The following is a 16,256-nucleotide window of genomic DNA, read 5'->3' on the forward strand; positions in this document are numbered from 1 at the left end:
AAATGACCAGCCTAAAAAAGTGCGTATAAATCTCTCGTTATGCTATATTATCATCAAAAATGGGATTCAATCTTTTTTGTCAACTTGTTTTCTATCAATTAGGACATGTTTTGTATTTATTTTTGAAATCCATTGAAAATGAATGGGGGAGATCCAAAATAAGAGAAACATTTCTTATTTTCATTCCTAGGAATTCATAGGCTTCAGGAGCATGTTCATCATTCATGTTCATGTTCACATATTTACATGTGTTTGCAAAGATAAAGGCCTCGGACCTGTGCATGCGTGGATACGCTACCGCACACACACACACACACACACACACGCACACGCACACGCACACGCACATTAATTTGCACAAGCAAACTATTTTCAGTATTACAGGCTTTCTTTTTCACAGAGATGAACTTTATCCTCAGATCAATGAGGCTCAGATCAATGAGGCCTACGATCAATCAGTTTCAAAAATAAATACAAAACCTGCCCTAATTGAAAGAAAACAAGTTGACAAAAAGTTTGAATCCAATATCTGGTGATAAAAAAGCATAACAAGAGATTTATGAGCCATATTTGACTGGGAACACCACAAGTGTAACTTTGTTTCATTTTGAACAAAATAAAAGCACTTCAAAACAAACTTCCTGGTTAAACATTAAAGCACACTCCTGTAATAAACAGTGCAATTTCTATATTTTGTAGAATATTGACAAATTCATCCACAAATAATGCATTTTCACTGAGGTGCATAAGCTCAGATAAAGGAGGCCTACGATCAATCAGTTCCAAAAAAGAAATGCAAAACCAATTCTAAATGAAAGAAAACAAAAACAAAAAGATTTAATCCAATATTTGGTGATAATATAGCATAACAAACGATTTACAAGTCATTTTTTAAAAGGCTGGTCATATTTGACCAGACACACACAGGGCCCTATTTTAACGACCTGAAACGCCAAGTATCAAGCGCGAAACGCAAGTATTTGTGGGCGGATCTCAAATGGGTTGGTCTGAAGTAGCTACATTACTCATAGGTGTGGTTTGGGCATAACGTGAAATAAACCAATCAGAGCATCATCCCACATATTATAACGGCAGATTTGCCAGGCGCACACCAGGAGCGGTTCACAGTCGAGGAGACCGACGTTCTCGTCAGGGCCGTAAAAGACAGAGAAGTGACATTGTAAGGGGATGGGAGAAACCAACCCAAATAAGCTTAGTTTAAACAGGCGTATAATAATTTTGGTAAATGTGTAAGCTAGATTTATGCCTATTTTTTCACATCTTCATGGACACCACAATGATTTCCCTCATGTGGAATATTTTTCCTTGTAATTATGTATGGTTTGTAAAAATGGCAACTGCTGCGTCTGTGTGTAGATGAGAGAAGCAAGTGTATGTGCGTTGTGCACACGCTACATTATGGCCAAGCATGCGCCCTTAAAATAGCATCTGAATAACGCGCCACTGACTTTAAACTAGGTTTTTCCTGGTCTGTGGCGGAATTGTTTTCTGAAACTGCAAAATGGCACCAAGGAACGTTTGCGCCGGAACACGCCTCCTCTTTTCGCTGAACCACCCCCGGGAGCTTAAGTTCATTCCCTAATTTATTGACGTACGTCTGTCGAGGGAAAAGTCCGCTGTGCGTCGGGAGCAAAATAGGAATGATACATGCGTCAGTGTACAAAGTCAATTGCGATGGGTGCAAGATAGGGCCTGTTTAACCGAAGCTAATCTGGGTGGGTTTCTCCCATTCCCATACAATGTCACTTCTCTGTCTTTTACGGCACTGACGAGAACGTCGGTCTCCTCTGCGGTGAACCGCTCCTGGCGTGCGCCTGGCAAATCCGCCGTTATAATAGCAATCCGCCATTGAACAAGCGTGCCTGCTTTTAAAGGGAATGTGAGATGAATGATTGGTTTATTGTTACGCCCAAACCACACCTATGAGTAATGTAGCTACTTCAGACCAACCCATTTTAGATTTGTGTCGGGCGCAAGAGTCATTGATCCCACCGGTATAATAACAACATCGCTCGAGATCCGCCCACAAAGTTCCTTGCGTTTCGCGTTTGATACTTGAGTTTCAGATCGTTAAAATAGGGCCCATACGGTGTTAGAGGATTTTCAACACAGCACAAGGGTTAACTGTCTCTTACACATTCACAAATACAGATAAAGAATGATCTTACTTACGCAAGTGCTCTCATCCAGAGAAATCTTCCCTAAAATAACATTCGCTGCAACACACTGACACACACCCAGCAGAGCCAAACATTTGTAATGTCTCTAATTTAGTAATTTAAATGTCTCTAAGCACAGAAGTTGTTTTCCATGTAAAACTAACACAAGCCACACACTCACACCTCATTTCCCTCTTGATCTTTCCTGCTCAGCCTGATTAATTCTGACAAATATCTGATATTCTTAGAAATATAAATAGACAAATACAAGCAATGATGCAAAGCTTAATATTGTTTTTATACAACAGTTCTACTTCTCGAAATTGATAGGTCAAGCTCCGTTTCCAAGACTTCTGATACAGAGTACAACAGCACTGTAATGTTTATTTGCAATGTAACGGTTTGTATCACTCCACTTGTTTGTGTTTGCATCGTTCCAGTGGAATGGACTGTAATATTTATTCTGAATTTACATTAAAGGTGAATTTAGTAGTTTGATGCCAATTTAAAAGGTTTTACACATTAAGAAATAAATAGTGTTTTTGTGAAGAGTTATCTGAATGGTGTAGACTTAAATTATAAGACTGTAGGCTACTCATGATAGTTTCTATAAAAAGTGTTTTAATTATATAAGCTGCAGGTCACGCCTCTTAATCCTCTCTCTTTCCCCATGCTGAAATGACGAGAGAATCCTCACACACACAGGCTGCCGGCTCTGTAGATGCGCTACAGTAGCGTAGTGTTGTTCAGTATTGTGAAGAATGAAAATTATACAACAGAACACACGTATTACCATGCTTTACCAGCGTAGACAATAGGAAAGTCAGCATCTTTGAGGCAGAAAAGGTCTGAAGCCAGAAGGGAGAAAGACCAACAACAACAAAAAAAAAAAACAAGGGTGAACATCACTATGGCATATACAAGGTGATCTGATGACTGAGAAAATCCTGACTAAGTAGTGATGCCCAAGTTGCTTTGTTTTGGCTGGGAATTAATTCTGCTGTACACTGCTCTCTAAAACTCACTAGTATCAGTGTAATTTACATAAAACTGATCATTCAATGATCGTCAATCACGTCAATAGATGGCAGCACCCAACACCATTGTGGTATTGCAATCCAATGTACACGAAGAACAGCAATTGCGAACGCTAACTAAAGAACTACTGAATGCACCTTTAAAGGGTTAGTTCACCCAAAAATGAAAATTCTGTCATTAATTACTCACCCTTATGTCGTTCCAAACCCGAAAGACCTTCGTTCATCTTCGGGAACACTTTTTGATGAAATCCAAGAGCTTTCTGAACCAGCCATAGGCATCGAGGTAATTGCCACTTTCAAGGCTCAGAAAGGTAGTAAAGACATCATTAAAATAGTCCATTGGACTATGGTGGTTCAACTTTAGTTTTATGAAGCAATGAGTATACTTTTTGTGTGCAAAAAAATAACGACTTTATTCAACAATTCCTTCTCTTCCGTGTCAGTCTGTGAAGCTGTTCACGTGAGCACCACGACACATGCGTGGGCCAATACATTGCCGGGCCAATACAGAGCTGGTGTTCGGACATATAACCCGGAAGCGCTGCGCTGCGTTTACAATGTTGTTACAATTGTTTTTTTTAACACAAAAAGTATTCTCATCGCTTCATAACATTAAGGTTGAACCACAGTAGTCACATGGACTATTTTAACAATGTCTTTACTACCTTTCTGGTGATTACGTTGCATTCTATGGGGGGGGGGGGGGGGGGGAATTTCATCAAAAATATCTAAATTTGTGTTCCGAAGATGAACGAAGATCTTACAGGTTTGGAACGACATGAGGGGGAGTAATTAATGGCATAATTTTCATTTTAGGGTGAACTAACCCTTTAAGAAGTACAGCTCTCTTGCTCACATGATATTGCAAAAAGCTAAAAAGTAGTTTTGCTATCGTGATAATTCTAAACTAAGTGGAAATTACGGGAATGTGGGTCGGCATTAGGCACTTGCGATTCGTAAGTGTTCTCATGCTGTTATTTTGACAGCGGTTATCCTGTACACACAGAGCTTCCACAATTATACAAAATGTCTTAATTTCCTGCTTCTCTGTGAACCTGTTTTTCAAGTTATTACCATTTTACTTTCTTGACACTTTGCTCTCCCCCTCCCGGTCGCTTTCATTCTCCATTCGTTTTATTTTCTCCATTGCCTTCATTTGTTTTTTTCCTTCTCATACACGTACAATACATCATCCTGTTGACAGGTCTATTGACTTGCTCTATTTCATCAGCATAGACCAAAAAGAAAGAGAGAGAGAGTTTTCTGAATACAAGTGTGTGTGTGAGGCATCGTTATGGAGCTAATTACTTCCCATTTAACTCTGAATATTGACCAGCGCCATGCTGATGAAAGGCCAAACAGGTGTAGCTATACACCCACCTACCCATTTTCACAGGCCATACCGTTCCTGCTTTGCTTGTATTCAGTCTGTCACTTGTTCTCTGCTTCACCTTCATCAAATCTCTCGCTTTCCTTAACATGAAACAGCAGGGGGTGCAATTAGACCAGGAGAATCGACTCGACGACACATAATTAGCCTGATCTCTATTCTCACAATCAACACTGTGGAGGTAAAAGACGAGAGAGCAAGAGAAAGAGAGAGACAGGAAGGAGGAGATACAGAGAAAATAACAGTGTTGAGATGGAGAGAAACAAAGGGAGATTGACGGGGAGAGGCGGACAGGGGTATATGAGAGAGAGCAAGAGAGAGAGAGAGAGAGAGAGAGAGAGAGAGAGAGAGAGAGAGAGAGAGAGAGAGAGAGAGAGAGAGAGAGAGAGAGAGAGAGAGAGAGAGAGAGAGAGAGAGAGAGAGAAAGCGCAGGCACTAGTTCCCTCCCCCATGTCTAATCTAAAAATAGCACAGCAGTCTTCATCATCTGATTTGCTTCAACAGTTGGATGAAAAGTGGACATGAAGGCCTGTGTGTTGCAGTTTGTTTCTGACAAACCTCCCTCTTCATCTGCATTCACCTAATTAAGACATAAATCCTGCTCTGTAACCATGTGCGAGGGTAACAGAAAGAGGAGCCTTTTTCAGGATACGATTATAAACGTGTGCAATTAAGTGAAGCATTAGGTGAACAAAATGAAGCATAAAGACCCAAAGATATGCATGTGTTCTTGTACAGTATGACAAAAAGCCGTGTGTTTATCCTAACAATAACAACTCACACTTATTGTTATTTGTAGCTGAATTTACATTAGAAAGGGCTAAATAAGCATTTTGTTTCCTCTTCTTTCACAGGAGGGTGTCTTGTGGATTAGACTCTTCATTGTGTTGACTGCACGGCTGGCTGTGTTGTGTGATTGATAGTGATGTCTGTGTGTTTTCCTTCTTCAGAGAGCTGGCTGAGTCATGCTTCTGGATACTGAGTTAAGTAATAGTTAGACTGACACTCACTGTGGCTGCACAACTTGCCCTGGAATTGGTGCAAAATCAAACTAACAAACCAAAATCTCGTATCATGAATGATGTAGTTATTTTTATTGGCAATCTAGCAAAACAAGTATATGAAATTACAGAGTGGCAATGCTTACAGTATATTTGTATAATCCAGTTCAGGAATGCACTAATATAAAAATTCTGGCAGACACTGATAAGCTGGTCATGGAATGGAATACAAATGAAAGGTGCTGCCATTGAATATATATATATTAATTCCCTGCACTAAAATTGATTAAAGGTGACATGTAAAGACATTTATCATGTTACAAAAGAATTCTATATGAAATAAATTCCGTTTTGTGGTTTCCATTCATCAAATCATCCTGAACAAATTTGAATATATAAAAAATGTGTTCCACCAAAACTTTAAACTGTTTTCAACATTGATAATAATTAGAAATGGTTCTTGAGCACCAGATCAGCATATTAAAATGATTTATGAAGGATCATGTGACACTGAAGACATGATGCTGAAAATTCAACTTTGCCATTACCAGAATAAATTACATTTTCCATTTAAAAAGAAAAGGGGGAAAAAAAGTGTTATTTTAAATCGTAATAATATTTAACAATATTAGAGTTTTTCCTGTATGTTTGTTAAAACGAATGCAGCCTTGGTAAGCATAAGAGACAAAAAGATTTAAAAAAAAAAAAAATCTTAAAAGGCCCCAGACTTTTGAATGGTAAGGGCCCTACACACTGGGACGAATATCGGCGCGCGTTATTCGCGAGCGTTTTTCAACGCGTTTTTTGTGTTTACACCCAAGCGATTTTCGCTGACGATGAGCCGAGTGAACATGCAAATTCATTCCCTGACATTAGATGGCGCTTAATGTAAAACAGAAACCACTCCATAACAGTTCTCTTATATCAAGATTTTTGTAGTCGCTGTCGCGTTTGTCATATAGATATGTTCCGACACCAACGAGACCAGCAGCTCTACATTCATCTTGCCTTGCATCTTCCTCGTCTTATTTCTTCCCGGCAGTGTAGACGCTACTTGCCGTATATCTTCCTCGCCGTTACGTATGTGTGCTCGGCAAGACCGTTTTGTGTTTGAGCGCCCCCAAATTGTGTTTTACTGTAACTTCAGAAGCTCCAGACACGTGAACAAAAGCGCCAATCTCATTGGTCGGATAGTTTTTGACGCGGTGCGTCAAACCAAAAAAACGAACCCGAGGCGTTTTTTTAAAAAATGACGCTTTTACGCGTGCCGTTTTTCGCGCCGGTGTGCACACTCACATTGGCGCCCTTTGTTTAGTCACGAGGCGTTAAACGTTGGCGAATATTGCGCGCGAAATTCGTCCCGGTGTGAACAGGCCTTTAGTGTAAGGCCCGTACACACCGGGACGAATATCGGCGCGCATTATTCGCCAGCGTTTTTCAACGCGTTTTTTGTGTTCACACCCAAGCGATTTTCGCTGACGATGAGCCGAGTGAACATGCAAATTCATTCCCTGACATTAGATGGCGCTTAATGTAAAACAGAAACCATTCCATAACAGTTCTCTTTTATCAAGATTTTTGTAGTCGCTGTCGCGTTTGTCATATAGTTCTTTATGTTCTGACACCAACGAGACCAGCAGCTCTACATTCATCTTGCCTTGCATCTTCCTCGTCTTATTTCTTCCCGGCAGTGTAGACGATACTTGCCGTATATCTTCCTCGCCGTTACGTATGTGTGCTCGGCAAGACCGTTTTGTGTTTGAGCGCCCCCAAGTTGTGTTTTACTGTAACTTCAGAAGCTCCAGACACGTGAACAAAAGCGCCAATCTCATTGGTCGGATAGTTTTTGACGCGGTGCGTCAAACCAAAAAAACGAACCCGAGGCGTTTTTAAAAAAATGACGCTTTTACGCGTGCCGTTTTTCGCGCCGGTGTACACACTCACATTGGCGCCCTTTGTTTAGTCACGAGGCGTTAAACGTTGGCGAATATTGCGCGCGAAATTCGTCCCGGTGTGAACAGGCCTTAAGGTTCATGCATGAGAACTCCTACAGTGAATCATGTGAAGGGGAAACAAGTGTACCACCATTGATTATACAATTAATATGATATGCATGTGTTTATTTTAGCATCTGTATCTGCATATCATACTGCTCATTACTTGTAGTGACTGTTTTATTTAGTCATGATCTGTATGGGCAGGTAAACACCCTAACCAAGCCAACATCCACAAGACCCACCTGACTGTAAGCAGATCTGTTTACACGCACGACCCACTAATAGCACGCCTGAGATCAATTTAGGTATTCGTGTAAACACATTCGTTGATGTTTTAAGTGAACGTAAACAGGAAGACTACTAAAAATAAAAATCAGACCCCTATATCCCATCACTACTTGAATATGTCCATTTGGCCAGAGAGTATAAATACAAGTGGTACGCATAGATTGAGTATTGTAGAATGCTAGTTAGAAGAAACAAAATTGTGAGGGTAACTGCGCTGTAGCTTTAGTGTGCCCACACACACAGTCCCATACTACGCCTCTGTAGATCATTCATTTTAATGAAAACACTGCTAGGATACTCTAAACCCGACATACACGCCAATAAAAATTCCTCTGTATTTTTGCAGAACATGGAGACAGAAAGAGAAACACAAAGAAATGGAGAGGCAGAGAGCGAAGCAGAAAGGAAGGCTGTGTGCAGTTGTAACTAATATTTACTAATCTAAGCTATTAATCTGTTACTGTCTGCTAACATGCCTTCTTAGCTTCTGCAATATCATGTTGTTTGCGGTCATGCCGTTAAAGCTAAACTGAACTTCAAGAGAAAGAGTCTTCTAAAGCTTAATCCATTTAACTCCTTATTTAATTCACAAAACTATTCTGACAGCCCTGAAATGGTTGTCAAATGATGCAGTCTTTATTCAGAAAGTGCATATATTGTTTGGTTCATAACTGAAGAATGCACACCGCACTGCTCTCATTGTGTGGGTGTATGTTCATGCTGAGAGCAGCAGCAAGACACATCTCAGCTAATTAATAAAAGACACTGACATCCTTTAAATGACGAAAATACGTCTAAAAAGTCCCATGTTCTTTAAATGCTCCTATATGCCAGCATGCCAGAGCCGTGATTGAGATAATGACTAATGTATGCATAGAGCATGAATCGCTCTGATGAGAGCAAAATAAGGATGACAATGATAATAATGTGATTATGGCAAATAAATAAACACTCGCTTCCTGTGGTGTAAGAAGCGGGGGGCAGTGCAATGCTGTTAGAGCATTCAGAGATAAATATGTCGCTAAAGCACAAGGAGAATCAAGCACACAAATCAGGAAAGGACAAATAATCCCAGAAAAAGAGCTTTGAAATGGACTTGAAAGTTTCTCTTCAAGTGAAACTTTTCAATGACCTTGATAACAGGTGTAACTCAGTATAAAAATATGTGAACATTTTGTGTGCTGTAGATGAAGAATAGCAATAGCAAAAATTGATAGAACATTGATTTATGAGTAGACTTAAGTGAACAAACTACATTCCCCTTTATTCTCTGTGACAGCTCAAGCATGGTCAAATATATAAGCATCAATTGCACAAATAATGTGCATCCTCTGATTGTCTTTATGTTGTATCAGCTTTCTACCTACACTACCAGTTTTTTAAAAGACATCAATACTTTTATTTAGTGTGCACATTAAATTGATCAAAAGTAAACACTTTTACAACGTTACAAAAGTTTTCAAATAAATGCTGTTCTTTTGAACTTTCTATTCAAAGAATTATGAAAAAATGTCCCAGGTTCTACAAAAAAATTAAGCTGCACATGTGCACAAGCTTCTTGAGCAACAAATCAGCACATTAGAATAATTTCTGAAAGATCACACTGAAGAGCTTTACCATCACATGAATAAGTGACATTTTAATAATATTATAAGTAAAAAAAAAAAAAAAAAAAATGTTTTACAATATTACTGTTTTACTGGATTTTTGATCAAATAAGTTCAGCCTTGGTGAACATAAAAGATTTCTCTTTAAAAAAAAAAATGTTTTTTTTTTTAAATCTTACAGACCCCAAACTTAGGTAGTGTACATAAGGAAAGGGAAAAAGAGAATGAGAAAATAAAACAACTGTCCACTGAGTTCATTTTATTCTGACTACTACAATCACCAGAACGTTTTCCGAATTTGTAAGTAGGAAGATCTCAGAATGATTTAAACACAGCATTAAGCAGGGTGTGTTGGCATGTTGTGTTAACATCATTAATTCTACCATTAATTTCTTATACAAATACCTAACCTAAAGACCTCTTCCCGGAGAACTAGCACACAACTGCTAAAATGGTCTTAAGCACTAGCAACGAAGGCTGGGATTGAAAGCCATTGGATGGAATATAATCTATGATTCAATAAAGCTCAATAAAAATTCAAATATGCACAGACTGATAGTTTGAACTTTATTGTCCAACAATGTGGAAATTCTCCTTCGGCTTCTCATAAAAACACAATTATATACATACACAATACACAAGTTATACAAATACACATAGGAAAAGTTATTCTCACAAAGAGTCAGACACATCATTTTTTTACCCAGACTGAAGGTGTAGGCTTATTTATTTAGTGTTTAATAACTAAACACATATCTAACTTGCCTGCTTATAAATTTAAAATAGGCAAATTTACACTTCCCTTCAAATATGCCATACTATACAGCAAGGTTAGTATAGTGCTCTCTTTAAAAGGCCACACTGTCACGCTAGCACTGCTGGGATTGAGTTTGTCTGTACTGCACCTTTCACATGTGCAATGCATAGCCTATATAACTGTGAAACATATCAGTTGGTGTGTGATCCAAGCACCTTATTATGCTTTATATTGTGTATATATTTATTATATATATTTTAATTACTATTATATATAGGCCTATATGTCCCTGGCTGTTTGGACCCCTGCAGTGTGTGCTCTAGAAAATTTTGTGGTAGTGTTGTAATGGTGTGTGTGTGTACTCATGGTTTCAACACTGTATGTAAATGAGAGCGAGAGAGACAGTTTAGGAAAAGAGAGAGAGAGACCAGGCTTGGTTGTGGGGATTGGCAGTCTATTTGAACAACACTCCTCAGGCAAAAGAACACGCTGATGCCAAACCAGCCAACACCATAAAAATGCTAATGTAGGGACAAACGGGTCTGCACATCTCTACGGCTGCCATACAACACACTCGGCTCTAAAAAACAAGCCGCTAAAAATGTGCATGAACATACACACACACACACTTCAATAGCACACCTCAAAAACTCACCAAGACTCGTAGGTTTAATGAGCTCATCCAGCACGTCATAGAAGGGCAGCCGTTGCAGTTTGACATCAGGGTGTACGGGGTGCAGGCTGGTGGGGAGATGGGGCAGGCCCAGCTCGTGTTTGGGCCCGAGGAGGGAGATGGGAAGCAGAGGGGACTGGGGCGCTCCGTGCCCATCAAATCCCAGCTGCGTGAGGCCGGGGGGCAAGGAAGCAGCGGCGGGGTGGACTCCGGGCAGGGCCAGTTCTGCCGGGGAAACCAACTTGGTGGGGAATCGTCGTCTGTAAAGCTCCTTGACTTTCATCTGAACGGCGGGGCTGCAGCCGGCTTTAAGGAGGTGTAAGGCTTTAGTCAGGAGCTCGTGCTTTCGTCCATGTTTGTTTCTGCCTGCGTAGCCCAGAAGAACCTGCAGCTCTGACACCCGCAGGCTCATCACCATTTGCTACAGGAGAATGAAAGAAAGAGAGCAGCAGAAATTAACACGCACATTCTGAGCCAACTTGATGACAACATCACACTTCCAGCGCCAAACACACTTCATTTGCATAGGCCAAACTGTTTACTGGGCAAACACACACACACACACACACACACACACACACACTTACTCACAGCTCAGACACTGATACACACATCTGAAGGTACACACTCAAGTACAAACACATCTCTCACACACACTTTTCCTCAGGCTAGGATAGTTCAGTAATGGTCTAAGCTATGAAATATGCAGGAACAGCCCCAAACACACACAAACACAACGGAAGTGTCACATTCCACAGGCTTAAAAACGAGACAGAGAAACCAAACAGGATAGGGCAAATAATGCAGAGCAAAGACGGCAATGTACACACTAACATTCTTAATAATAAGCCATTCTTCTCCAGAACGGCAACACATGCTGTCTAGTTTGATTGATATGCGTTTCCTAATCATTCTAATTCTATGAGAATAGGCAAGTCCACAATACAACTATAATGAACAACACAGAGGAATTTCAGAACTATTTTTCCAGCTGATGAACGATAAAAAATGAATAGCCAATCAGAATCCATCCTGCTTTGAAGAGCTTGAGCATTTAAAGTGGCAGACGCCATAACTGCAGTGCGCTGTTTGCTGTTAACGTCTGTTTGCGTTCATTCCTGTTTAAATATATATTAGCTTCTCCTTTGGACAAGATATTGGTTTAGAATTAACCAGACAATAAAAAGCTAACAATGCACTGATTAACAACTCAATCCCTCCCTGTGCATCATCACAAGAGAACAAATCAGAACAGATGCTCTTACAACTAAGAGCCTGCAAGACATTCCTGAATAAAACCCATGATGCATTTCTGCTTTAAAATGAGGAGAGGAGGCGAGCAGAGGAGAGGTTGGTTCAGGGAAAAAAGAGAATGACAGTGGGCATGAGAGAGAGAGAGAGAGAGAGAGAGAGAGGGAGAGGGAGAGGGAGAGGGAGAGGGAGAGGGAGAGGGGGAGAGAGAGAGAGAGAGAGGGAGAGGGAGAGGGAGAGGGAGAGGGAGAGGGAGAGAGAGAGAGAGAGAGAGAGAGAGAGAGAGAGAGAGAGAGAGAGAGAGGGAGAGGGAGAGGGAGAGAGAGAGAGAGTAAGAGAGGGGGGGCTGGGGGGAAGGGCAGAGACAAGAGCTGCTCAGCTTCCAAAACAAATGAAATTGCACACACACACACACACACACACACACACACACACACACATACAGAGATGGCTCCAGTAAAAATACTCAGCAGGCATGATACTGTTTGAAAGTAGAGTCTGCTGACAAAGATACCGTGGCTGCAGCTTACAAGACCAACACATTTTTGCCTATAATGACCCATAACAATGCAATCAGTCATTTATTCACTTACTGATCCATCATGTTCCAACAAGTGTCAGGAACAAATGCAGAAATGACAATCAATAATTGAGCTATTTAGGTGAAGGGATGGAGAAATAAGAACTAAAGCAGATGCAGACATTCATTCATGAAGAAATCATTCGGTCTGGTGAACACACTCAGAAAAAAAGCTAAAGAAGCAGGTGAAATACTGCAGACCAGCCAGTGACATCTCACATAACAAACACACTGACAGCACAGAAGACTGTGTGTGTGTGTGTGTGTGTGTGTGTGTGTGTGTGTGTGTGTGCGTGAGCAAAATGGAATGAGAGAGAATGTATGATTGAGCTAATATGAATCTGAACAGTTCAACTGAAAGGGGAAAAAGATAAAGAGAGAGTGAGAGAGCGCAATGGAGGCTCCGAATGCTTCACATGTAAGACTGTGTGCATGTCGGTCAGTTCTCTCTCTCTCTGAGTCACACTTGCTTTTTCACATGCCCAGAGTGTCAAAGTATTAACTTTAGTAAAAAAAAAAAAAAAAAAAAAATTTTTTTTTTTTAAAGAACTTTGAGTGTCTTTAATTAACCCATCCCCTTCTTGTTCTCCACAATTAATCATCTCTTTTTTTTTTGGCTCCATTTCCAATAGCGGTGAGCCGGCACCTGGTCTATCATCAAAGTAACATATAAAAACTCTATTTAATGCATGGTTTACAGTGTCATTTGCATCATTGCTCTTGATATACGGATATTCATATTAAAACACGATGTACAGTGTCTAGTACAACTAGCTGAGTGTTTTATGCCTGCTACAGAATGTGATTATGGCAATCCTATAAGATCATTACAAATCACACTGTGAGACATGGATCTAATAAACTTGGGTACGACATGTAAGAATGACTTACGGTGTTTCATGTAAAAGGAATTATGAATGAATGCACCATCGTCATTCTTATAGGTTATTCATAGTTCATCCTTTTCAATAACGTGAAAAACGTATACAATGTCATTTGCAGTGATGTTTTAAATAAAATGAAACTAGCTGTAATGTCTTACTGATGACAAAACAGAAGATGTCGCTCACTGAAGCTTATATTCAGAGTTACAGCGAATGGCTTAGATCAAAACAATAACAAAGCAGTTCTCTACGTTCTCCCGTATTCGATAATTCAATGCATTAACCCCATAAGTTCTGAAGCAAAGAAAAGAACAGCAAATCACAACTATTCACATTTGACTGTGACGCTACACAGTAACTACTCAGTAGATATCAAATGATCTGTATCAAACAAAGCAATAGTGACACATGGTAAAAACACTGTTACTCACACTTGTGTTTTGGAACATTACTGTTGGATCCAATATAGTTGTCACTGCGTTATCTTTTATTTTCAGTCTCTCTGAAAAGCCTGCGTCGAGCTGTGTCGTTTAAAAACGAATCCACAGTCAAATGAAGCGATCAAACAAACAGCCTTACTGACTCAATCTGACTGGAGCGTCGTTAAAATTAAAATTCATCTAAGCTTCCTTATTGTTAGGATCACAATCATGGCAATGCAAAGACTGTGTTTTTCCACAACTTGGCACTTCAAAGTGTCTTGTAATCCTCAGAGGCATCTCTATCGTTTTGTCACTGGAGTAATCCTGTGTTTGCGTCTCTCTCGTATTTACTACTACATGACATGCATGAATAGGTGGGCGGGGCTAAAGAGGCAATGATGTAGAAGTAGGCGTTGATCTTCTGCAGAGGCGGTCTTTCACCGCACTATGATGTAATAATGTGACAAAACCCAAAACGAGTCACTTTCTGAGCTAGGTTTCAATAAAAGCTGTTTTTGGACTAATGAGGAAGTTTTGAGTTCTGAAACTTAAAATTGTATTTCTCAATTCAGAAACGAATGGAAATTAATATGCCCATCACATATGCCCTGACATATCACATGACAATTGCAGGATTTAACCTTGAAAATGATACAAATAAGCTTAAAATACAGAATTTATCAAACACTTTTGTGAGCAGCCAAGTGTATAGCCTATTGCATGATATTCATGTCTTGTTTCCCTGATTTTTCTCACCAAAGTCAACCGCCCACATTCTATCCTTCTCCTACACTCAAACCCCTCTCCCTCATCACAGTCCAGTGGGTCTAATGCTTTAGCCCACAACCAACTAGAGCACAATGTCACACACAAAATTCCAGATGTCAGAAAGTAAAGGTCTTAGTTGCACCAGTGTCTCAACGTCAGATTCGGCCACCCTGCTGAGGTTTAATTGCACAACACTGTGTCATAGGAGTTTGAAACAACACCAACACTCTAAAACCCGCAGAGAGGAGAAACACAGATAGAAGTACACGCACTGTCTGCAGTGAAACAGTCAGCTTCATTCAAACAGGTACTAGAAACAGGTAATGCTAAAGCCTGCTGCAAAGTGAGCTCACTATTTTTAAACATATTCACATTTTTCCTACACCCCATGATGCTTTGCACTAATTATGGGAATAACTTCCGTTAAACTGTAAACAATAAGTAAAAGGCTCGCTCTATGAATGCAATAATAAGCTTTTTCTTTTTAACTGGGTACAATGAAGTGACATTATTCTGTTCACCCTTCAATCACTGAACATTAAAAGGCAACTTAAAAGTGTAAAAGTTGAAATTACCTTAAACAGACCATGAATTACCACAAAAGCTCGATTATTTCTGCAGCAATATGACAGACATGTTAGGCTAAATATCACTGTAGTAATATATGTCTGTATTTTGTAATACACGTTGCCTTAATCAAACATGTTCATTAACTTAAAATAGAACATGAGGGCAAACTGATGGATAATGTTTTATTTCAATCTTTTTGAGTGGAAGTTCCCCAACATTGTTTACATTGTCTTCCATTGTATAGACAAAAATCTATATATTTATATAGATTTCTCAAAATATCTTTTTTTTTTTTGTTACAGAGATGAAAGAAAGTCATACAGGTTTGGAACATCATGAGGATGAGTAAATGATGGCATAATTTTCTCTCTATAACAACGTATTTTGCCATCTTAAAGTTCCAATGAAATGAAAGTAGCGAGAGATCTTTTGTTCCACATTGTGACGTTATTCTGAGTTTAACAGATTATTGAAAATAAAAAATGCAGGACGGGGAGTTCTATGCATCGGTTGTTGTGCAGATGTGGATGATGAACGGCAGTTTCAGCGGCAGGGTTTAAGTGGTTGGAGAAGTCCTGCATATGTCACCAACATTTGAGTTTAGTTATTTTATATTTATTTTCATTTCATGCCAAATTTAAGAAAGATTCCACAACATGTTCAGGCATGTTGAATGTATGTTCAGGCAGTAGAGTCCTGCATATGAATACATTTGCAATAATCACAGTCAAGAAATAATTAATGCAAAAAAATTTCACTAAACGCTGTATTCCCTTATAAAACATGTAATTTAATCATCATAAATGTAAGGTATTTTGCTATAATTTAAGACATTTTAGACTTCAATA

The 16,256-nt window shown here is 39.5% G+C and overlaps 1 protein-coding gene across 1 annotated transcript in view; it reads right to left on the bottom strand.

Moving 5' to 3' along the window:
- pias1a (protein inhibitor of activated STAT, 1a) overlaps positions 1 to 16,256 on the bottom strand; it is a 45,390-nt gene that overhangs the window by 15,497 nt on the left and 13,637 nt on the right. The window contains exon 2 of the mRNA XM_079867869.1: positions 10,916 to 11,354. Within this exon, the coding sequence (XP_079723995.1) occupies positions 10,916 to 11,354 (439 nt within the window). The remainder of the gene's footprint in view (positions 1 to 10,915; positions 11,355 to 16,256) is intronic.

The sequence above is a fragment of the Squalius cephalus genome (genome assembly GCF_949319135.1).
Source record: "Squalius cephalus genome assembly, chromosome: 3".
Taxonomy (NCBI): domain Eukaryota; kingdom Metazoa; phylum Chordata; class Actinopteri; order Cypriniformes; family Leuciscidae; genus Squalius; species Squalius cephalus.